Source organism: Pavona decussata, unplaced genomic scaffold (genome assembly GCF_977016875.1).
Source record: "Pavona decussata unplaced genomic scaffold, jaPavDecu1.1 SCAFFOLD_225, whole genome shotgun sequence".
In the NCBI taxonomy this organism is placed as follows: domain Eukaryota; kingdom Metazoa; phylum Cnidaria; class Anthozoa; order Scleractinia; family Agariciidae; genus Pavona; species Pavona decussata.
In genome coordinates this window covers 499,287-522,500 of record NW_028145630.1, presented here as the reverse complement: position 1 = coordinate 522,500, position 23,214 = coordinate 499,287, and the positions used below count along the sequence as shown (strand labels likewise).

Sequence of the window (23,214 nt, the reverse complement as noted above, 5' to 3'; positions counted from 1 at the left end):
TAGCCCCAATTATTCCCCATTGTATGTTTCGCAGATATTTAAAACTATCCTCCCTTGGCAATTGAAATAATTGTGTGAATGGTTTTATTCAGATATATTGCGTGATACTTATCGTTGTGTTACTAGGAATCATACCAGAAATAACTCTGCAATAACGTCATGACCCCGCTGAGCTTGCCTGGCCTCCTCTAGCTCTAATCCTTCGCGTTGATTATTCGATCTGTTTTTTAAAGCGGAATTTCTCCGCTGTGAACTCTCCCAATTTCCCCCTTTTCAACTGTCGAGTACTACGTAGAAGTTATTATTTCGATTTACCGCTTGAAAAAGATTTGTTTTCTCTCTCAAAACGGCAGATCAGAGTCTTAAATTCATACATGTGGCCGCCATTGAACAAAAACAACTTTTCGAAATATTGTCTTACTTTGACGTCACACAGGTAGAGATAAGTGGGTCCCCTCCCTCGTGATATACGCGCCGATAATAGATTTTGATTGGGCTGTTTTTGTTCAAGACAATCAGAACAATAAATCCCTTCTGGGAGAGGGCAGAATTTAATCAACGTTTAATGAATAAATCAAATAATGATTTGATGTCACACAGGAAGGGATGAGTGGGTCCCCTCTCTCGTGATATGTGCCCGATTAATAGATTTTGATTGGCCTGCTTTTGTTGAAGACAATCAGAACAATACATCCCTACTAAGGGAGGAGATATATTAATGCATAAATCAATTTGTCGATTTGTGACTACGACGAAGAAAAAAAAAACAGGATGCCTATACTGGCATTTACGCGAGATGCATTTATTCCAACTGTATGCTTCGCAGATTTATAAAACTATCCTTGCTAATGGAATAGTTTGAGTCACGACGATCGCGTTACGTTGTTTCCCTTGTGTTACGCGACTCAGACTTTCACCAGAAGTTTCTGAAATTCCATTACGATAACGTAAGCTTCTCAATGACCTCTTTTTAGTCTCGCATCGTGGTCTAAGACTGTCAAACAAAGCACGATTCCTTCGCCAGGAATTCTCCAATTTCCACCGTTTTAAAGGTCGAGTGCTTCTTAGAAGTTATTCTTTCGATTTACCGTTTCAAAATTGTTTATTTTCTGTTTCAAAACGGCACACTTGAGTCCACAACATGTTAACAATATGGCGCCACCAATTTAATCCAAGATTAATGAATAAATCAAATGATGCTTTGACGTCACACAAGGAGGGGTGCGTGGGTCCCCTCTCTCGCGATATACGCGACAAGAATGGATTTTGATTGGCCTACTTTTGTTGAAGACAATCAGAACAATACATCCCGAGTAGGAGAGGGGAGAGTTTAATCTAAGATTAATGAATAAATCAAATGATGCTTTGACGTCACAAAAGTTGGGGTGAGTGGGTCCCCTCCCTCGCGATATACGCGACAAGAATGGATTTTGATTGGCCTGCTTTTGTTGAAGACAATCAGAACAATACATCCCCAGTAGGAGAGGGCAGAGTTTAATGAATAAATTAATGTGCCAATTTGTGGCTACCATGAAGAAAAAGAAATCGACCCGTTTTTAGACACGGTATGCCCGTCAGGGCATCCCGCGTAATTAATGTACCGATTTGTGGCTACGACGAAGAAAAAGAAATCGTCCCGTTTTTAGACACAGTATGCCCACTCAGGGCATCCCGCGTAAAAAGATACCCGACCGAAAGCTAGACACGGCCTGCCCTGCGGGCATTCCGTGTAAAAATACGTACTTTTGATTTCAGGTTGAGGTGGACGTTTTTCAAAATTGACCAAACTAGTGTCCAGGTCAGCGCGGTCACAAAGGTGACTGTGTCCCTTAAAATACACAGGGGACAGTATTAGATATTGTTTGGCTCACCCGTGTTTACATCAGATCGGATGGTGAAGAAATTCCGTGAATCAACACACAGATAAACAGACAATAAGCTTTCTTTATTAAAAAAATTTATTCAGACAGACCTTTGTTCACGCCTGAAAAGCAAATTCGTTCAATTTTCGCCTCGAGTGAAGCTACGCGAACTGTGAGTCACTAAAAATGACTAAAGCACAATTTCTCGTTTTTCGAAAATTTCGCTGAAGCTTTTTGAAAAATGACAAATCGACCAATTTACATAAAGCACGGTGAAATTCATATTCAAACCTGTAGTATTTTGAAAAGTGGATTGCCAGCAGCACACAAAAATTTCCGAGAACGTCTACAGCTCATGTGATGATTTGCAGATCTAAGTTGTTTCCCATCGCACATGTTTCGCCTTGACACAATCTCGAACAGGCATTTCTCCGCTTTGAAGTCACTGTTTCCTCTTTTTAAGCAGCCCAGTGTTCCTTAGAAGTTGTTCTTTTGATTTACAGTATTGAAAACCTGTGATTTCGTTCTAAGAACTACAAACTGCAACCATGAAAATTCACGCAAGAGAGACGCGACGGCCATTTTGAATAAACAAGGATCTACGAATAAAGCCGACTGAGATCTCGCCAGCCTGTCGTGGTGACGTCGACCCAACTTCGGGTAACGGAAACATGCCGTAGATTGGACCACTTACGGACTTAAAACTCGATGACATAGTAGCTACTTCTCTAAGAAGAGAAGTAGCTACAAAAATGTGTAGGATTCAATAGGAATCATGCAAAGCTGAATTAATACAGTAGAATCTCCCCTTGCAAACCACCTTCGTAAGGACCACCTCAAGTAAGCGACCACTTTTCCAAAATGTCAAAATTTCCCCAGCCAAATCACTAAAGTTTGACCCACTTCTTGTAGGCGGCCGCGATCACTCTTAGAGATGTCATTGTGCAATTTTCTTCTGTTTTTTAACCTCCCGTAAGCGACCACTTGTTACGAATGTCCTGATATGTATCCCCTGTCGGAAGGTGGACAATTAACCTTTGTAACATTACCACATGCACATTCTTGGGTAGTTCAGGAAACATGAATGTCACAATCGGAGGAACCGGGTTTCTCGAAATGGGCTTGTCGCATACCCCGTATTAGATTATTTATCACAGACAAACCCATAGCCAGTGCGAACAGCAGACGTATTTCCGGTCTGCTGTTCGCAGGCTAGCAAACCATCAACTAGTCGATGGTTTGCTGAAATCTTTATCAATATAATTTTGGAAAGTTCAAAAACGTTTTCGTGGCTATTAAATCTCTGGAGAGTCACCTCATGCTAACGAGTTCAAAATTTAGACCCCTTGTGGTCTAACCTCTCGTAAGCGACCACGTAAGCTTGAAATTATAGGTGGTCGCTTTGAATAACCACGCTCTAATGACCAAACTTAATCCTTTAAACCTCAGCAACAAGCTACAAATTCCCCTCCATCGTGTGCTTAAATTTCTTACTACGTCTTTCAGTAACATACACTCTGAAGTTCAACATTCAATCAAACGTTAAGTTTTTCACCGCCGTCAGTCACTCTAGCGCACCTCTTAGAAAATAAAGACATTTGGCTCAAAAGGTAATGTTCATAGGCTGTGATTGGAGGATTTTAATCCACTGGTCAGTTTCTGTTCTTTTGTGGTCAGTAAGACGCTTGTGAAGACTGTTGCTGGTAAGACCTATCATGCTGTCGCCCATGTCTCTCTTGCCAGTTGTACCGATCCTGTCTATCCTGTTTTTCAGGTCTGTCCTGTCGATCATAATGCTGTTGGTTTTGACGACGATAGCGGCCTTGACCTGAAAAGGAGGTTTAAACAAGGGTTTAACAAGAAAAATTGAAGCTAACTGAAAAAAAAAAGACAGGAAAATGAACTTTTGAACAAAAAACCTTGATTCACATGTCATAAAAGATTAAGAACAGTGCCTACTTTTGTTACTGCGCATACTAACGTTCTGCGCATCTCGAGATACTTGGGTTTCCTATGGGTGGTGCCTACTAATACATGGATATTTTTGTGTGGTTTAAAAGTATGCAATCCAAAAAGAAAACTGGGGGTAACCATGCAATTTCAGAGATCATAAAGCTTCAATTTGGAAAAAAAAATGCCATATATTAATTGCTTTATATTTTACTGTTTTTTAGAATAATTGTTTTCTAATTATCTCTAAAAAATCCCCCCCCCCCCACCCCCATGGGATGCTAATCCATCACAGGATACCCAACATGAAATGACTAGGAGTATTATTACCCCCTCCCACCCCCCCCCCCCCCCCCAATGAGATGCTAGTCCATCACAAGATACCTAACATGAAGTGACTAGTTGTATTACTACTCCCTCCTGGATGTAATGCACTAGACTATGAGGCTGATCATTAATTATTCAAGAAAAATAAGCCAGTTATCAATTGGTGAGGAGCATACCTTGCCTATCCTTGAACTGAACAAAACCTCCGTGTCTTGTGCCGTAAATACGTTCATTGTTTTCTACCAGCGTGCTAACCTAGTAATACGAAAGAACATGGGATTTGTTACACACAAATCAACACATAAGCATCCTTCTCATCTTATCTCAAGCGCTCCAGAATTGATGAACTATCTTGAAAAGTTTGGTAAGCCACCTAATACACCACAAGCGCCTCCACATGCACGAACGAATGACACTCCACAATTCTGATTTTTTCTCAAACAGGAATTGTATGTAATTATTGCAATTGACAAACCTGGTTAACTGGCTACCTTCCTCTGGTAAGGAGCAGTGTTAACATTTGTAAAATTTATTCTCTCATTTTCATTCTTAAAGCTTATTGTATCTATGCAAAACTACCATGAGGAGGTCTCTTTGCTATAAACCTTATGGTTTCTTGAGACTTCCTTGCCACAGTTCATTTTATATCCTAATTCCTTTCAAGCATCTTCTAAGCTAATAGTTCACTGTTTTCCAGTAGCTTTCCCCTAATGTTTATTTTTTTTTTAATAATTCATGACCTCATTCTAATAACACTTTAGTAGCAAAGAAATAACAAATGAATAAAAATAAATAAGCCAGTTTAATTTAAAAACTTAACGGCTAATGACTGTAGACAGCGTCACGTTTTTAGTCCACGAATTATTTTGACACTCCGGGTAGTTTACCTTATAAGCTGTAGTGAACTACGTGTAGTCCCAAGTCGTTCTCCTTCTCTGGCGAACGAGCGTGAGGCGCGCGCAAGAGCCTGGTAACGGTCCCCTATTTTACCGGGCCCGGAAATAACCGGGAAAGTTTAGGGGTGCTTCGAGAACCGCAACATCGGGCCCGATAAAATTTCCCGGTAACGGCTCCGATAAGTTAACGGGCCCGAAAATTACCGGGACTTTCGAGAACGGGCCCGAGAGCCGCAAGGTCCTCTTAGCCGCTGGTGACTGGGCACGAGGACCAAGCCAGCTAAGAGGGATTAGTATAAATCTACTAGTGTTCTATCACGAATGCCGTTCTCTGATTGGCTACGCTACTCGCTATCTATTCTGTGATAGATAGTGAGTAGCGGTTTTCAACAAAATGGCGGCCGCTTCGTCGCGTTTTCGAAGTGTCTGCTATGAGGAAACAGATAATTTACTTGTTTAGTTTTTAACGACTAGTAGATTTATACTAAAACAATTAGATTATTCGCTCTCGATTTCTATGCGTGATAGTTGATTCGGGCTTCGCCCTCATCAACTATCACGCGATAGAAATCTCGAGCTCATAATCTAATTGTTAATTAGAAGGCTCTGGGGACGGGAATGCCCTCCCATAATCCACCGCTTCGCCCTCGTTCCCATGCTCCTCTAGCTCCTATTCGCACTCGTTCTCACTTATAAAGAAGAGAGGAGACTGTGGAGGAGGCAGGCTTCGTGGTTCAATTCTGTTTAAGGAGAAAATAGAAAGGAAACGTCTGGGACCAGGGTAAACCATGCACGGAAAATAAACGAACAAAGAAGCATCTGCGAACTTAATGATTGAATTTTTAGTGAAAATAATCATTGTACAGATTACTTGCATGGCTGATCTTTGTTTATCCCGCTGTGTTTAATTACTTGATCAAAGCGTTCACCCTCAGGCCAAATCAGAATACGGATAAATTCCGTACAAATTACTCAGAAAAAAACTCGATTGCCTTACTTGGTTGTTCAAGTACGTTTTATCAAACTTTCCTGATATCGTTAGTCATAATTCATATCAGACATATCACTGCACAGACTAGATTAAGTAATTGTACTAAAAAAGAATTGCATTACTGACGCACGAACAACCTGACTAGTCCTCATGATTGCGTACACTCTTCTCCGGTAAAAAAGGAACTCTTTAGTGTTGCCAAAACCCTTCTTGGGCAGCAGCTCGATAACTGAAACAAAAAGAAAAGGAGTTGAGCAGAGCATGTTGTTGACAGTGAATAGTCGATGTCTGGGTTATTAATTATTGCAAATTTGCTATGCATATTGAAGAACGATTTGATTTCATTAAAGCGTATATGAAGTTATAAACCTTAAGTAAACTATAAGTTTAACTGCCACTCCGTGTCCGAAATTATTTACCCTAGATCTCTTATTTTTTAGCTTAATTAAAATGTCTGCCTTTTTATGCCCTGACGCGCATTTTAATCAGTTTATTTTCAGCCGAACTTAATTAATTTCAAGACATGCATTCGTGAACATACACTATACAATGTTTAAGTGTTCGCATTAGAGCTAAAACCCCGCCATGTTTCATTGTCAGATCAATTACGCAGATCAGACCCAGGAGGGTGCGCTAATTTGATAAGTTCAAAATGAGACCGGACAAAAAGGAACGCCTTTGTGTCAATATTATGCGCTCGTTTTAGCCTGCGAGGCAAGCTTTTCCGTGATGTTTTCTGCACTAAAAAGCCGATTTTCGTATTTTTGGACGCGCGTGAAATGGGGCGAAATGTCGCCCCCCCCCCCCCACCCCTCCTTCGTTTTATCGCTTTCGTTCCAATTTCTGCGCGGTCAAAATGCAAAAAGACGCCACCCGAACAAACGGAAGACACTTGCTACGCCAAGCTATCGTATATAAATCATTTAACCACTGCACAACTCTGTGGTATGGCCAGTACCTCATGCATGTGCACACGTCAGCCATATCACCCGGGCAGGCCAAAACAACTGCCCATGGTTACGATTATCCGGATGATGTGGTGGTGCGCATGCGTGAGGTACTGACCATACCGCGAAGTGGTGTGACCATTGCAGTATAAACCATTTAGTTTTCCTGGCTTTGTTTCTAACGTTTGTTACTGCGTCTTTCATAGATGCTATAAGACAAAAGCCGAACCATAACCTGTTAATAAACGAGCAATGAAATATCTGTGAACTTACTGGAGGCTAGCGAAAAAAGAATTGTTTTGTAGATTAGTCGCATGACTTCTTTTACAGTGTATTTGATTTGTGTAGGTGCGTTTAATTACTTTCTCACAGCGTCCCCCCTAAGGCTATAAATGTTTCAAATTCCGTGAGAATTATTTAGAAAACGAAAACGACTGAGACAAATTTACACAACTTAAGTTGCTTGAAAGGCATTTTTCGAAGTAGGCTGACATCCTTAGCTGTAATTCACATCACATCACTGATTGTACTGAGACTGTGCACTGCGCGTTACAGACACACAAATAAATTTGATTTTATTTTCCGCCCTCTGCCATATTATGGGTGACGCCAACTTACTCAATCAGTGATTGTATACACTCTTTTCCGAAGGAAAAAGGACTGTTTAGTGTTGCCAGAAATGATCACGGCAAATGTCTTGATGAAAACTGTAAAAGGAAGGAGTTAAAGCGAAGTATGCTTTTGGCAGTAAATAGTGGATGTCTGGGTGATTAATTATTATAATATTAATTATATTGCTAGTCAGAAATCCCATTCAAGCAACCATTGTATTATTTGTTAATTTGGATACCGATCCAAATTAACTATTAATTTGGATACCGAAGATATTTTGAAATAATACATTCCTGACACAATCAGCATTATTTTTTACCCTTAAATAATACACAATATAATTAATAGGTAATACGACTACACGCTTGTCCAATTTGGAAATAAATGGATTCAACAAATTCCTCGGACTGCCAAATTGGACTCGGCCTACGGCCTCGTCCAATTTGGCAGTCCTCGGAATTTTTCTCATCCAATTATTTCCAAATTGGACAGCATGTAGTCCTATTACATATACAAATTAGCTATGCAAAATTGAAGAAAGGTTTGGGTGCGTGTAAGACTTTTTAAATGTCGTTTATTTTCGAATTGTCACTCCACTTTCAAATTAAATACCCTTCATTTTCAATTTTCTAGGCAAACTATTAAGTTTGCCTTTTTATTCCTGTTTTTATTTCTGGATCAAAGAGCATGCTAATGCAATCATGTGATCAGAATAGGCCCCCGACACGCTTCATTTCGAAAGCGGTTTGCTAGCTAGACAGTCGACATTTGATAAGAGCAAGGAAGCAATATGGAAACTCTAAAAGATTTGATGACACCAAAAACCTTCAACAAATTCGGTTTTGGAGTAGTTATCGTTTGGTTTCTATTCGGAGCGATTCTGTTAGGAATCTTTGCAGGTTTTGAAAACAGCGAATCGAAGTTGGATGTATACTGTGACGATGTGAAAAGTGTCGACAAGGACCTCATCGAGAGAAAGTGTTTCGATCAATACCAGAAGGAATACAACAAATTCAGTATTCCAGTTTACGGCTTCGTCGTTGCTAACTTCTTTGTGATTGCTATTGTGTCTGTGATTTACTCCCAGTGCATAAAATCAACAGTGAATCAACTGGAAGTAAGCAATCGGCGCAGCTCAGATGCCGAAGGACAGATTGAAAACGGAAACCAACCACGCAGAAGGCGGCGACTTTTTATCGCGTACTGTTGCCAACTTGTCACCAGAATTGCTCTTGGAATTCTTTTTATCGTCTTGCAAATTCTAGTCCTTTATCCAAGTAACTTTCCCTCAAACTTTGAGTGTTCTCTAGCAAGAGAAGGCAATAGTTCAGCCTATCTACTTGCAAACTTTACGCGAACACAAGCTTACGAATGTCGCAATCAGAGAGCAAGGAACAAAACCTTCTGGACTGTTTCCGTGGCTATAGTTAATGGAACGTTTGCCTCTCTGGTATTAATGGAGCTTTTCTGGATCTTATCACGAAGTAGAAAAGGTAAAACGTTCATGGAAGACTCGCAGTTTTTTGCTGATCATTTACCGCGACAAGAGCAGCAGCAAGAAGAAAATCCGCAGCAAATTCCTCTCTTACTTATATCTCAGCAAGGGCCGCCAGAACGTCAAGAGCACAAACCTCAGCAAGGGCCGAAAAAACAAAAAGAGAACAAATCTCACCAAGGGCCGCAAGAACAAAAAGAGCACAAACCTCAGCAAGTTGCGCAAGAACAAAAAGAGCACCGGGACGATCAGCACGAATCACAACTACAATCATCCATAAAAAGCATGAAGGAAAACGTCATTAAATACACGGAGCAACTTGTAGATCTTAAACAACATATCCTACGTGATCCAGGCCAGAGCCCAAAACCTAAAGATCTTAAAATCGACGAAATTTGTGTAAATTTGGAAATTTATGAAGGAAGAACTAACTACAAGTTTCCTATAGATGGAAGCAGATGGGAACAGCTCAGAGTATACCCTAAACCCGCCGATGCGAATCAGGCTCGGTTTGAACGAACAGAAGATATCATTGATCTTCAAAACAAGAATATTCTCGTTGTAGGTCGTCCTGGCATTGGCAAAACAATACTGAGCACTCAGCTTCTTCGAAAGCGGGCATCTGGTGGCGCCTTCAATGATGAACAAAATGTAGAAACGCGGTTTGATGTAGCCTTCCTCCTGAAATTCAGGCGCTTTAATAAATTGGAAACAAACCTCGATCTTCGTGAGTTGTTGACACGAGCAGAAACAGTCGAATGCGTGGGTGATGAAGTCTGGGACAATATCATTAGAAACCCAACCAAAGTACTTTTGATTTTTGATGGGATTGACGAAATGTCTACAAGGTCACACATCGCGACTGAAGATCATTTAGATTACAAGAACAGTGTGGAAGAAAAGATGCCTCTTCATTGTCTCTACAACAAGCTAGCGTCGGGATTACTCCTCGCCGGTGCCACAGTCTTAACGACGACACGACCGACTGCTGCCTCCAACGTTAAACATTTAAACTTTGATAGAGTCGTTGAAATTCTTGGATTTACATCAGAGAAAGTGAAAGAATATGTGGAGAAGTTTACGAAAGGTGATCACGGCGACGCCCGTGCAAATAAGTCAACAGCAAAGGAGAAAAAGGATAACTTATGGCAACACATCAGCACAAACATAAACCTCTTCTCCTTGTGCTATATCCCCGTGAATTGTTTTATCATTTGTCACTGCTTGTTATGGATGTTCTTACGTTTCGGCCGTTCCAGATTACCTACGAAGCTTACCGAGATATACAGCATTGCCGTTCGACTGTTTTACTTTAGGCACAGTGATAAACATCGCTCCGCTTCAACTGTCAATGATGATAAAAAGTTCATTCTGGGAAAATTTCACGAGCTGCCTTCCAAAGCGAAAAGGGATTTCGAGAGACTGGGAGAAATCGCTTTTCGAGGGCTTCAAGAAAAAGGGAGACTGATCTTCGAATCAACGGAAGTCGAGGGACTAGAGAATTGCGGACTACTCCATCAATTACCGAACACTCGAGCAGGCCTTAAACCGGCCAGAACGCAATTCTGTTTCATCCATCTCACTGTGCAAGAATTTCTTGCTGCTAAGCATGTAACAGACACTTCGTCAAAAAACGATGACTTGCGGAAATTTGTTTCTGATCACATCAACGAAGGTACATGGGCAGTAGTGCTGCAGTTTGTGGCCGGATTGCTCGAGCCTGATCCCGAAGGAAAAGTGCAAAACAGCGACATTTTTACCGAACTTCTTCCAAAGGACACATGTGAGAGGCCGATAGAAATCGAACGAGAGCTGAGGGTAGATTCAGAGCAACGCACACTGACCTATTGGCCGGCCAAGAGTGAACAAGACAAACTTTTAGCACTAAACTTATGTAAGTGTTTGTACGAGATTGATGAAAAGCATCGTTCTATCATACAAAGCAAACTAGCGGAGATAGATTTCAATGCGATAGATTTTGGTGAACATTTGAAAGGACCTGCTGACTGTGCAGCTGTTTTATATGTCCTTAGAAATGCACCAGGAAAACCATTACGCATAAAGTTCAATTCCGGCAACAACATTGGGCCGTTGGGTTGTGGAGAGATTCACAAATTCTTTGTTGACAGTGATGACAGTAATGTTAATTACCAACTGCATGTAACGAGCTTAACCATGTCTGGTAACAACATAACTGATGAAGGCGTAAAGCACTTGGCTGAAGCACTCAAGCACGTGAATTGCAAATTAAACAGGTTAGACCTGTCTACAAACAACATAACTGATGAAGGTACAAAGTACTTGGCTAAAGTACTCAAGCACGTGAATTGCAAATTAAACAGGTTAGACCTGTCTTCAAACAACATAACTGATAAAGGTGCAAAGCACTTGGCTGAAGCACTCAAGCACGTGAATTGCAAATTAAACAGCTTAAACCTGTCTTCAACCAACATAACTGATCAAGGTGCAAAGCACTTGGCTGAAGCACTCAAGCGCGTGAATTGCAAATTAAACAGGTTAGACCTGTCTTCAAACAACATAACTGATCAAGGTGCAAAGCACTTGGCTGAAGCACTAAAGCACGTGAAAAGCAAATTAAACAGCTTAAACCTGCTTTCAATCGAGATAACTGATGAAGGCGCAAAGCACTTGGCTGAAGCACTCAAGCACGTGAATTGCAAATTAAACAGCTTAGACCTGTCTACAAACAACATAACTGACGAAGTTGCAAAGCACTTGGCTGAAGCACTCAAGCACGTGAATTGCAAATTAAACAGCTTAGACCTGTCTACAAACAACATAACTGATGAAGGTGCAAAGCACTTGGCTGAAGCACTAAAGCACGTGAATTGCAAATTAAACAGCTTAGACCTGTCTCTAAACAACATAACTGATGAAGGCGCAAAGCACTTGGCTGAAGCACTAAAGCACGTGAATTGCAAATTAAACTGCTTAGACCTGTCGAGAAACAACATAACTGATGAAGGTGCAAAGCACTTGGCTGAAGCACTCAAGCACGTAAATTGCAAATTAAACAGCTTAGACCTGTCTTCAAACAACATAACTGATCAAGGTGCAAAGCACTTGGCTGAAGCACTAAAGCATGTAAATTGTAAATTAAACCGCTTAAACCTGTCGCAATGGAACATAACTGATGAAGGTGCAAAGCACATGGCTGAAGCACTCAAGCACGTTAATTGCAAACTAAACATCTTAAACTTCTCTGGGTACAACATAACTGATGAAGGTGCAAAGTACTTGGCTGAAGCACTAAAACATGTGAATTGCAAATTAAACAGCTTAGACATGTTTGAAACAACATAACTGATGAAGGCGTAAAGCACTTGGCTGAAGCACTAAAGCACGTGAATTACAAATTAAACAGCTTAGACATGTTTTGAAACAACATAACTGATGAAGGTGCAAAGCACTTGGCTGAAGCACTCAAGTACGGTGATTGCAAATTAAACAGAGTAGACCTCAACTGGTGCGACATAACTGATGAAGGCGCAAAGCACTTGGCTGAAGCACTCAAGCACTGTAATTGCCAACTAAACAGCTTATACCTCTCTCAGTGCAACATAGCTGATGAAGGTGTAAAGCACTTGGCTGAAGCACTTATGCACAGTGAATGCAAACTAAACATCTTACACATCTTTCTGGAAAAAATAACTGAGGAAGGTAGAAAACACTTGGCTGAAGCACTCAAGCATCGTAATTCCGAGCGAAAGACCTTAGACATCTTTTATGATTTTAGACTAAGAAGGTGAAAAGCACTTGGTTGAAGCACTTAAGAACGGTAATCGCAAACTGCCTTTATCCATCTATACGAGCGTGTCTTGCACCTCTCGTATTACGGTCTGTAAACCTTCTTTTAAACAAACTAAGCGTCAAGGGAAATAGTTACATTGTTGAATTGTTGAAGCACTTAAGCATACTATATGCAAACTACAGATTTGAAAATCTTAGCAAAGATTGTAACATCAAGAACAGTTTTATCACCAGCATGACCGAAAATTGTAACTGTTACTAGTAATTAAGTAGAGATTAACTCCTGTAAAAGGAGCCACAGGGTTTCAAGTCTTTAGATTTGAATAAATTTGTGACATGAAGGTTGCTGTTTTGTGGTACATTTAGTAGTAACTCTGCTCAGAATGTGAGCAGTCTCTGTTTTACTCGAGAATCCGCGAAGAAGAACGCTTATGTTCTTCCTCGCGGATTCTCGAGCAAAACAGAGACTGTGCGCAGACTACTTTGCCTTTTGCATGTCAGTATCTATCTTGTAAGTGTTTTACTTTCACACCCACTCTTCAGTCAGCTTTAGGACAACGTTATTAATATTGTTCTTTATTTGAAATCAATTAAAGGAGCCAAAAATACAGTACAGCACTGTGGTCCATACCGGTATCGACCAAGAAGTAGATCTCTTTATATACCTATTACAGTCCTATATTTTTCATTGTGATTGTTAAGTATATGACCTTCCTTACAACGTAAGGGAGGAGGTGGTCTTGGTGGTGGGGACGCGGGGGGGGGGGGGGGGGAGGTACTCCTACTTCTATGTGCCGCTGTTAAGGGTATGTTTTGCACGTAGTTAAGTCTGGGATAGGGAATAGAAATCAGAGTTTTCCTCTTGAATAGGGTGTCACTGAGTACAGTTTAGTATGGAACAGAACCCCAGAAATAAAAATTAAGACTCAAGTATAGGTAAGGGGAGGGATTTTTGGTATCTGGTCTAGAATAGGGTGGTAAAATGTGGCTGAACTTGATCTGGTATAGGGGAAGGGTGTCAGAGTCCCAGTGGCACCCCCCACCCCAGGGGGACTTATAACCACTCCACCCCAATCAGTAGTTTTGACAGTCTTCCCGGCAGGCTCTGACTCGTCTCTATTGGATGCAGGAATCGCAGGCTGGAGACAGAACGCGAGAAGCGGAGCGCGAGCATAAACCAGTCGCGCTCCCCTCGGCCGCTCTTCTCTCGAAGACTGAGAGACTGAGAGGCGACTGGGGATGAGTCAGCTCCCAGAGTTGCACTTGCCATTAGAAACCAAGATGGCGGCTTATGCATGCCATCTCGACAATCACACGGAGATTAGGGGGCTGCAAATGACGCATACTCCTCACAATTTAATGTGAGAGTGAACCTCTTGAATTACAAAATCCAACATTACCTCAGACCAAGTTGATGGTCTTCCTGTGCCAGTTTAAGTGTAAATTATTAAGAGCAGTAATTTCCACAGTAATTTCAAACCTACCTTGCAAGGCGTCAAATCCAAAATGGACAACAGAAAAAAAAGTGTAGGAGTCAATAAGAATCATGCAAAGCTAGATTAATAGTCCCACTCTGATGACAAAACTTGATCCTTTAAGCCTGGTCTACATGAACGACGCAAGCATCACCATAAGCACAAGCATAAGCACAAGAAACCTACGTGTAAACTGGTGCGACGCAAGCATAAGCGCCTTGTGGTTGCGCTTGTGCTTATGCTTGCGTCGTCACCGTTTACACGTCACGGCTACGCAACGACGCAAGCATAAGCACAAGTACAAGAGAATGCATCGATTTCCATTCTTTTGTTCTTGTACTTGTGTTTGCGTCGTTGCGTTGTACGTGTAAACAGGGGTGACGCAAGCATAAGCACAAGAGCAAGGAAAGGAAACTGAAAAACGGTGACAAATTGTCAGCGTACATTCTAGTTACTCATGCTTTACCTTTGTAAAATGGTGGCAGCAAATTGTGCTTTCGTATGTAACCTTATGCTTATGCTTATCGCACGTGTAAACATCCTTGTGCTTATGCTTGCGTCATACGTGTAAACCAGGCATTAAGGACGGTGCCTACTAATACAGAAGTATTTTTGCGCCGTTTATGACTATACGGGAAAAGCAGAACTTAGGAAGGGCCGTTGGAATCCAAAATAAAAATTTGGGAGCTGAGGGGGGGGGGGGGGGGGGGAAGAGAGGCCACCAACACTAATACTATCTCCCTGGAAAATGCGTGGATTTCAAAAGCCCTTTATAAGACCTTGTTTTTGCGCATGGTCAAAAACGGCGTATGAATATCTTTGAATATTATATGAATATTACTTGATCAAAGCGTTCACCCTGAGGCCAAATCATAATAATTACAAATTCCGTACAAATTATTCAGAACGAAACTCGATAGCTTTACTAGGTTGTTTAAGGCATTTATCAAACTTTCCCGATGTCGTTAGTTATAATTCATATCAGACATATCACTGCACAGACTAAATTAAGTAATTTAACTGAAAAAAGAATTGCATTACTGACGCACGAACAACCTAACTAGTCCCCAAGATTGCGTACACTTATCTCGGGTCAAAAACAAAACAAAACAAAACAAAGAAAGAAAGGACTCTTTCATGTTGCTAAAAATCTTCGCCCGGTAAAAGCCAAAAAGAAAAGGAGCTGAACAGAGTATGTTGTTGACAGTAAATAGTTGAGATCTGGATGATTATTACAAATTAGCTATGCCTATTGACTGGAACGATTTGACTTAATTAACGCATACGTGTAGTTAAAACTCAAGTAAACTACAATTTTTAATTGTCTTTTTCTATGTTTTGACACTCCATGTCCGAAATTATTAACTCTAGATCTCGTAATTTTTAGCTTAATTAAAACGTTTGCCTTTTAATTCCCTGTCGCGCATTGTGATCAGTTTATTTTCAGCTCAACTTAATTAATTTCAAGGCATGCATTCATGAACATACACTATACAATGTTTGAGTGTTCGCATTAGAGCTCAAACCCTGCCACGTTTGATTGTGAATCAATGACGCAGACCAGACCCAGGAGGGTGCACTTATTACGCGGGATGCCCTGAGGGGGCATACCGTGTCTAAAAACGGGTCGATTTCTTTTTTTTTTTCTTCCTCGTAGCTACAAATCGGTACATTAATTACGCGGGATGCCCTGAAGGGGCATACCGTGTCTAAAAACGGGTCGATTTCTTTTTTTTTTACGCGGGATGCCCTTAGGGGGCATACCGTGTCTAAAAACGGGTCGATTTCTTTTTTTTCTTTTTTTACGCGGGATGCCCTGAGGGGGCATACCGTGTCTTAAAACGGGTCGATTTCTTTTTTTACGCGGGATGCCCTGAGGGGGCATACCGTGTCTTAAAACGGGTCGATTTCTTTTTTTTTTTCTTCGTCGTATACACAAATCGGTACATTAATTTATTACGCGGGATGCCCTGAGGGGGCATACCGTGTCTAAAAACGGGTCGATTTCTTTTTTTTTTTCTTCGTCGTAGTTACAAATCGGTACATTAATTTATTCATTAAACTCTCCCCTCTCCTACTCGGGATGTATTGTTCTGATTGTCTTCAACAACAGCAGGCCAATCAAAATACATTCTTGTCGCTTATATCGCGAGGGAGGGGACCCACTCACCCCTACCTGTGTGACGTCAATGCATCATTTGATATATTTATTAAAGACGGATTAAGTCGCGCCATATTGTTTTAACATGTTCTGGACTCAAGTGTGCCGTTTTCAAAGGGAAATTTCACCATTTTGAAGCGGTAAATCGAAAGAATAACTTCTAAGAAGCACCCGACACGTAAAACGGTGGAAATTGGTGAGTTCTTAGTGAAGGAATCGTGCTTTGTTTGACAGTCTTAGCCCACGACGCGAGACAGAAAAGAGGTCATTGAGAAGCTTACGTTATCGTAATGGAATTTGACAAATTTCCGCTGATAGTCTGAGTCGCGTAACACACGGAAAACAACGTAACGCGATCATCGTGACTCAAACTATTCCATTAGCAAGGATAGTTTTATCAATCGGCGAAGCATACAGTTGGAATAAATGAATCAGCCCCAGCATCACGCGTAATGCCAGTATAGCAGGCATCTTGTTCATTAAACTCTCCCCTCTCCTACTCGGGATGTATTGTTTTGATTGTCTTCAACAAAAGCAGGCCAATCAAAATCCATTCTTGTCGCTTATATTGCGAGGGAGGGGACCCACTCACCCCTACCTGTGTGACGTCAATGCATCATTTGATATATTTATTACGCGGGATGCCCTGAGGGGGCATACCGTGTCTAAAAACGGGACGATTTCTTTTTCTTCGTCGTAGCTTCAAATCGGTACATTAATTTATTCATTAAACTCATCCCTCTCCTACTCGGGGTGTATTGTTCTGATTGTCTTCAACAGAAGCAGGCCAATCAAAATCCATTCTTGTCGCTTACATCGCGAGGGAGAGGACCCACTCACCCCTACCTGTGTGACGTCAACGCATCATTTGATCTATTTATTAAAAACGGATTAAATTTGGGGCCATATTGTTTATAACATGTTCTGGACTCAAGTGTGCCGTTTTCAAACGGACATTTCACCATCTTGAAGCGGCAAATCGAAAGAATAACTTCTAAGAAGCACTCGACATTTAAAACGGTAGAAATTGGTGAGTTCATGGAGAAGGAATCGTGCTTTGTTTGACAGTCCTTGACCACGACGCGAGACTAAAAAGAGGTCATTGAGAAGCTTACGTTATCGTAATGGAATTCCACACATTTCCGGTGAAAGTCTGAGTCGCGTAACACAAGGAAAACAACGTAACGCGATCGTCGTGACTCAAACTATTCCATTAGCAAGGATAGTTTTATCAATCGGCGAAGCATACAGTTGGAAAAAATGAATCAGCCCCAGCATCACGCGTAATGCCAGTAAAGCAGGCATCTTGTTCATTAAACTCACCCCTCTCCTACTCGGGTGTATTGTTCTGATTGTCTTCAACAGAAGTAGGCCAATCAAAATCCATTCTTGTCGCTTACATCGCGAGGGAGGGGACCCACTCACCCCTACCTGTGTGACGTCAACGCATCATTTGATCTGTTTATTAAAAACGGATTAAATGCATTTGGCGTGATATTGTTTATAACATGTTCTGGACTCAAGTGTGCCGTTTTCAAACGGACATTTCACCATCTTGAAGCGGCAAATCGAAAGAATAACTTCTAAGAAGCACTCGACATTTAAAACGGTGAAAATTAGTGAGTTCATGGCGAAGGAATCGTGCTTTGTTTGACAGTCCTTGGCCACGACGCGAGACTAAAAAGAGGTCATTGAGAAGCTTACGTTATCGTAATGGAATTCCACACATTTCCGGTGAAAGTCTGAGTCGCGTAACACAAGGAAAACAACGTTACGCGATCGTCGTGACTCAAACCATTCCATCAGCAAGGATAGTTTTATCAATCGGCGAAGCATACAGTTGGAATAAATGAATCAGCCCCAGCATCACGCGTAATGCCAGTATAGCAGGCATCTTGTTAAAGACGGATTAAGTCGCGCCATATTGTTTTAACATGTTCTGGACTCAAGTGTGCCGTTTTCAAAGGGAAATTTCACCATTTTGAAGCGGCAAATCGAAAGAATAACTTCTAAGAAGCACCCGACACGTAAAACGGTGGAAATTGGTGAGTTCTTAGTGAAGGAATCGTGCTTTGTTTGACAGTCTTAGACCACGACGCGAGACTGAAAAGAGGTCATTGAGAAGCTTACGTTATCGTAATGGAATTTGACAAATTTCCGCTGATAGTCTGAGTCGCGTAACACACGGAAAACAACGTAACGCGATCGTCGTGACTCAAACTATTCCATTAGCAAGGATAGTTTTATCAATCGGCGAAGCATACAGTTGGAATAAATGAATCAGCCCCAGCATCGCGCGTAATGCCAGTATAGCAGGCATCTTGTTTTTTTTTCTTCGTCGTATACACAAATCGGTACATTAATTTATTCATTAAACTCTCCCCTCTCCTACTCGGGATGTATTGTTTTGATTGTCTTCAACAAAAGCAGGCCAATCAAAATCCATTCTTGTCGCTTATATTGCGAGGGAGGGGACCCACTCACCCCTACCTGTGTGACGTCAATGCATCATTTGATATATTTATTAAAGACGGATTAAGTCGCGCCATATTGTTTTAACATGTTCTGGACTCAAGTGTGCCGTTTTCAAAGGGAAATTTCACCATTTTGAAGCCGTAAATCGAAAGAATAACTTCTAAGAAGCACCCGACACGTAAAACGGTGGAAATTGGTGAGTTCTTAGTGAAGGAATCGTGCTTTGTTTGACAGTCTTAGACCACGACGCGAGACTGAAAAGAGGTCATTGAGAAGCTTACGTTATCGTAATGGAATTCCACAAATTTCCGCTGATAGTCTGAGTCGCGTAACACACGGAAAACAACGTAACGCGATCGTCGTGACTCAAACTATTCCATTAGCAAGGATAGTTTTATCAATCGGCGAAGCATACAGTTGGAATAAATGAATCAGCCCCAGCATCTCGCGTAATGCCAGTATAACAGGCATCTTGTTTATTCATTAAACTCTCCCCTCTCCTACTCGGGATGTATTGTTCTGATTGTCTTCAACAAAGGCAGGCCAATCAAAATCCATTCTTGTCGCTTATATCGTGAGGGAGGGGACCTACTCAGCCCTACCTGTGTGACGTCAATGCATCATTTGATATATTTATTAATGACGGATTAAATAGTCGCGCCATATTGTTTTAACATGTTCTGGACTCAAGTGTGCCGTTTTCAAACGGAAATTTCACCATTTTGAAGCGGTAAATCGAAAGAATAACTTCTAAGAAGCACCCGACACGTAAAACGGTGGAAATTGGTGAGTTCCTGGCGAAGGAATCGTGCTTTGTTTGACAGTCTTAGACCACGACGCGAGACTGAAAAGAGGTCATTGAGAAGCTTACGTTATCGTAATGGAATTTCACAAATTTTCCGTAGCCGTTCTTGGGGGTTCGTCACGCGTTCCTGCCCTGAGAACGTCCGCGTGGGAGGCTAAAATTTCCGGTGATAGTCTGAGTCGCGTAACGCAAGGGAAACAACGTAACGCGATCGTCGTGACTTAAACTATTCCATTAGCAAGGATAGTCTTATCAATCGGCAAAGCATACAGTTGGAATAAATGAATCAGCCCCAGCATCACGCGTAATGCCAGTGTAGCAGGCATCTTGTTTTTTTTTCTTCCTCGTAGCTACAAATCGGTACATTAATTTATTCATTAAACTCTCCCCTCTCCTACTCGGGATGTATTGTTCTGATTGTCTTCAACAACAGCAGGCCAATCAAAATCCATTCTTGTCGCTTATATCGCGAGGGAGGGGACCCACTCACCCTTACCTGTGTGACGTCAATGCATCATTTGATATATTTATTAAAGACGGATTAAGTCGCGCCATATTGTTTTAACATGTTCTGGACTCAAGTGTGCCGTTTTCAAAGGGAAATTTCACCATTTTGAAGCGGTAAATCGAAAGAATAACTTCTAAGAAGCACCCGACACGTAAAACGGTGGAAATTGGTGAGTTCTTAGTGAAGGAATCGTGCTTTGTTTGACAGTCTTAGGTCACGACGCGAGACAGAAAAGAGGTCATTGAGAACCTTACGTTATCGTAATGAAATTTGACAAATTTCCGCTGATAGTCTGAGTCGCGTAACACACGGAAAACAACGTAACGCGATCGTCGTGACTCAAACTATTCCATTAGCAAGGATAGTTTTATCAATCGGCGAAGCATACAGTTGGAATAAATGAATCAGCCCCAGCATCACGCGTAATGCCAGTATAGCAGGCATCTTGTTACGCGGGATGCCCTGAAGGGGCATACCGTGTCTAAAAACGGGTCGATTTCTTTTTTTTTTTTTTTTCTTTTTTACGCGGGATGCCCTGAGGGGGCATACCGTGTCTAAAAACGGGACGATTTCTTTTTCTTCGTCGTAGCTTCAAATCGGTACATTAATTTATTCATTAAACTCACCCCTCTCCTACTCGGGGTGTATTGTTCTGATTGTCTTCAACAGAAGTAGGCCAATCAAAATCCATTCTTGTCGCTTACATCGCGAGGGAGGGGACCCACTCACCCCTACCTGTGTGACGTCAACGCATCATTTGATCTGTTTATTAAAAACGGATTAAATGCATTTGGCGTGATATTGTTTATATCATGTTCTGGACTCAAGTGTGCCGTTTTCAAACGGACATTTCACCATCTTGAAGCGGCAAATCGAAAGAATAACTTCTAAGAAGCACTCGACATTTAAAACGGTGGAAATTAGTGAGTTCATGGCGAAGGAATCGTGCTTTGTTTGACAGTCCTTGACCACGACGCGAGACTAAAAAGAGGTCATTGAGAAGCTTACGTTATCGTAATGGAATTTGACAAATTTCCGCTGATAGTCTGAGTCGCGTAACACACGGAAAACAACGTAACGCGATCGTCGTGACTCAAACTATTCCATTAGCAAGGATAGTTTTATCAATCGGCGAAGCATACAGTTGGAATAAATGAATCAGCCCCAGCATCTCGCGTAATGCCAGTATAGCAGGCATCTTGTTTTTTTTTTTTTTTTCTTCCTCGTAGCTACAAATCGGTACATTAATTTATTCATTAAACTCTCCCCTCTCCTACTCGGGATGTATTGTTCTGATTGTCTTCAACAACAGCAGGCCAATCAAAATCCATTCTTGTCGCTTATATCGCGAGGGAGGGGACCCACTCACCCTTACCTGTGTGACGTCAATGCATCATTTGATATATTTATTAAAGACGGATTAAGTCGCGCCATATTGTTTTAACATGTTCTGGACTCAAGTGTGCCGTTTTCAAAGGGAAATTTCACCATTTTGAAGCCGTAAATCGAAAGAATAACTTCTAAGAAGTACCCGACACGTAAAACGGTGGAAATTGGTGAGTTCTTAGTGAAGGAATCGTGCTTTGTTTGACAGTCTTAGACCACGACGCGAGACTGAAAAGAGGTCATTGAGAAGCTTACGTTATCGTAATGGAATTTGACAAATTTCCGCTGATAGTCTGAGTCGCGTAACACACGGAAAACAACGTAACGCGATCGTCGTGACTCAAACTATTCCATTAGCAAGGATAGTTTTATCAATCGGCGAAGCATACAGTTGGAATAAATGAATCAGCCCCAGCATCTCGCGTAATGCCAGTATAGCAGGCATCTTGTTTTTTACGCGGGATGCCCTGAGGGGGCATACCGTGTCTAAAAACGGGACGATTTCTTTTTCTTCGTCGTAGCTTCAAATCGGTACATTAATTTATTCATTAAACTCACCCCTCTCCTACTCGGGGTGTATTGTTCTGATTGTCTTCAACAGAAGCAGGCCAATCAAAATCCATTCTTGTCGCTTACATCGCGAGGGAGGGGACCCACTCACCCCTACCTGTGTGACGTCAACGCATCATTTGATCTATTTATTAAAAACAGATTAAATTTGGCACCATATTGTTTATAACATGTTCTGGACTCAAGTGTGCCGTTTTCAAACGGAAATTTCACCATTTTGAAGCGGCAAATCAAAAGAATAACTTCTAAGAAGCACTCGACATTTAAAACGGTAGAAATTGGTGAGTTCATGGCGAAGGAATCGTGCTTTGTTTGACAGTCCTTGACAACGACGCGAGACTAAAAAGAGGTCATTGAGAAGCTTACGTTATCGTTATGGAATTCCACACATTTCCGGTGAAAGTCTGAGTCGCGTAACACAAGGAAAACAAGGTAACGCGATCGTCGTGACTCAAACTATTCCATTAGCAAGGATAGATTTATCAATCGGCGAAGCATACAGTTGGAATAAATGAATGAGCCCCAGCATCACGCGTAATGCCAGTGTAGCAGGCATCTTGTTTTTTTTTTTTCTTCCTCGTAGCTACAAATCGGTACATTAATTTATTCATTAAACTCACCCCTCTCCTACTCGGGATGTATTGTTCTGATTGTCTTTAACAAAGGCAGGCCAATCAAAATCCATTCTTATCGCTAGGGAGGGGACCCACTCACCCTTACCTGTGTGACGTCAACGCATCATTTGATTTCTTCATTAAAACTGCATTAAATTGTGGAGCCATATTGTTAACATGTTCTGGACTCAAGTGTGCCGTTTTCAAACGGAAATTTCACCATTTTGAAGCAGTAAATCGAAAGAATAACTTCTAAGAAGCACTCGACATCTAAAACGGTGGAAATTGGAGAGTTCCTGGCGAAGGAATCGTGCTTTCTTTGACAGTCTTAGTCCACGACTGCAGACAGAGAAGAGGTCATTGAGAAGC

General features: G+C 41.4%; 1 protein-coding gene and 2 long non-coding RNA genes across 3 annotated transcripts in view; 1 reads left to right on the top strand and 2 right to left on the bottom strand.

The window, feature by feature from the left end:
• Positions 1-1,935: 1,935 nt before the first annotated feature.
• LOC146458925 (uncharacterized) overlaps positions 1,936-23,214 on the bottom strand; it is an 88,541-nt gene continuing 67,262 nt past the window's right edge. The window contains exon 3 of the long non-coding RNA XR_014858093.1: positions 1,936-3,318. This is a non-coding gene — a long non-coding RNA (uncharacterized LOC146458925). The remainder of the gene's footprint in view (positions 3,319-23,214) is intronic.
• On the bottom strand, positions 3,309-4,867 carry LOC146458933 (uncharacterized). Its single transcript, XR_014858092.1, has 2 exons — positions 4,316-4,867; positions 3,309-3,690 (listed from the first exon to the last, which is right to left on the bottom strand). It is a non-coding gene; the product is annotated as an uncharacterized LOC146458933 (long non-coding RNA).
• On the top strand, positions 8,300-12,832 carry LOC146458932 (uncharacterized). Its single transcript, XM_085090110.1, has 2 exons — positions 8,300-12,500; positions 12,588-12,832. Exon 1 carries the CDS (start codon positions 8,376-8,378, stop codon positions 12,402-12,404), a length of 4,029 nt encoding a protein of 1,342 aa, XP_084946236.1. The 5' UTR covers positions 8,300-8,375; the 3' UTR covers positions 12,405-12,500; positions 12,588-12,832.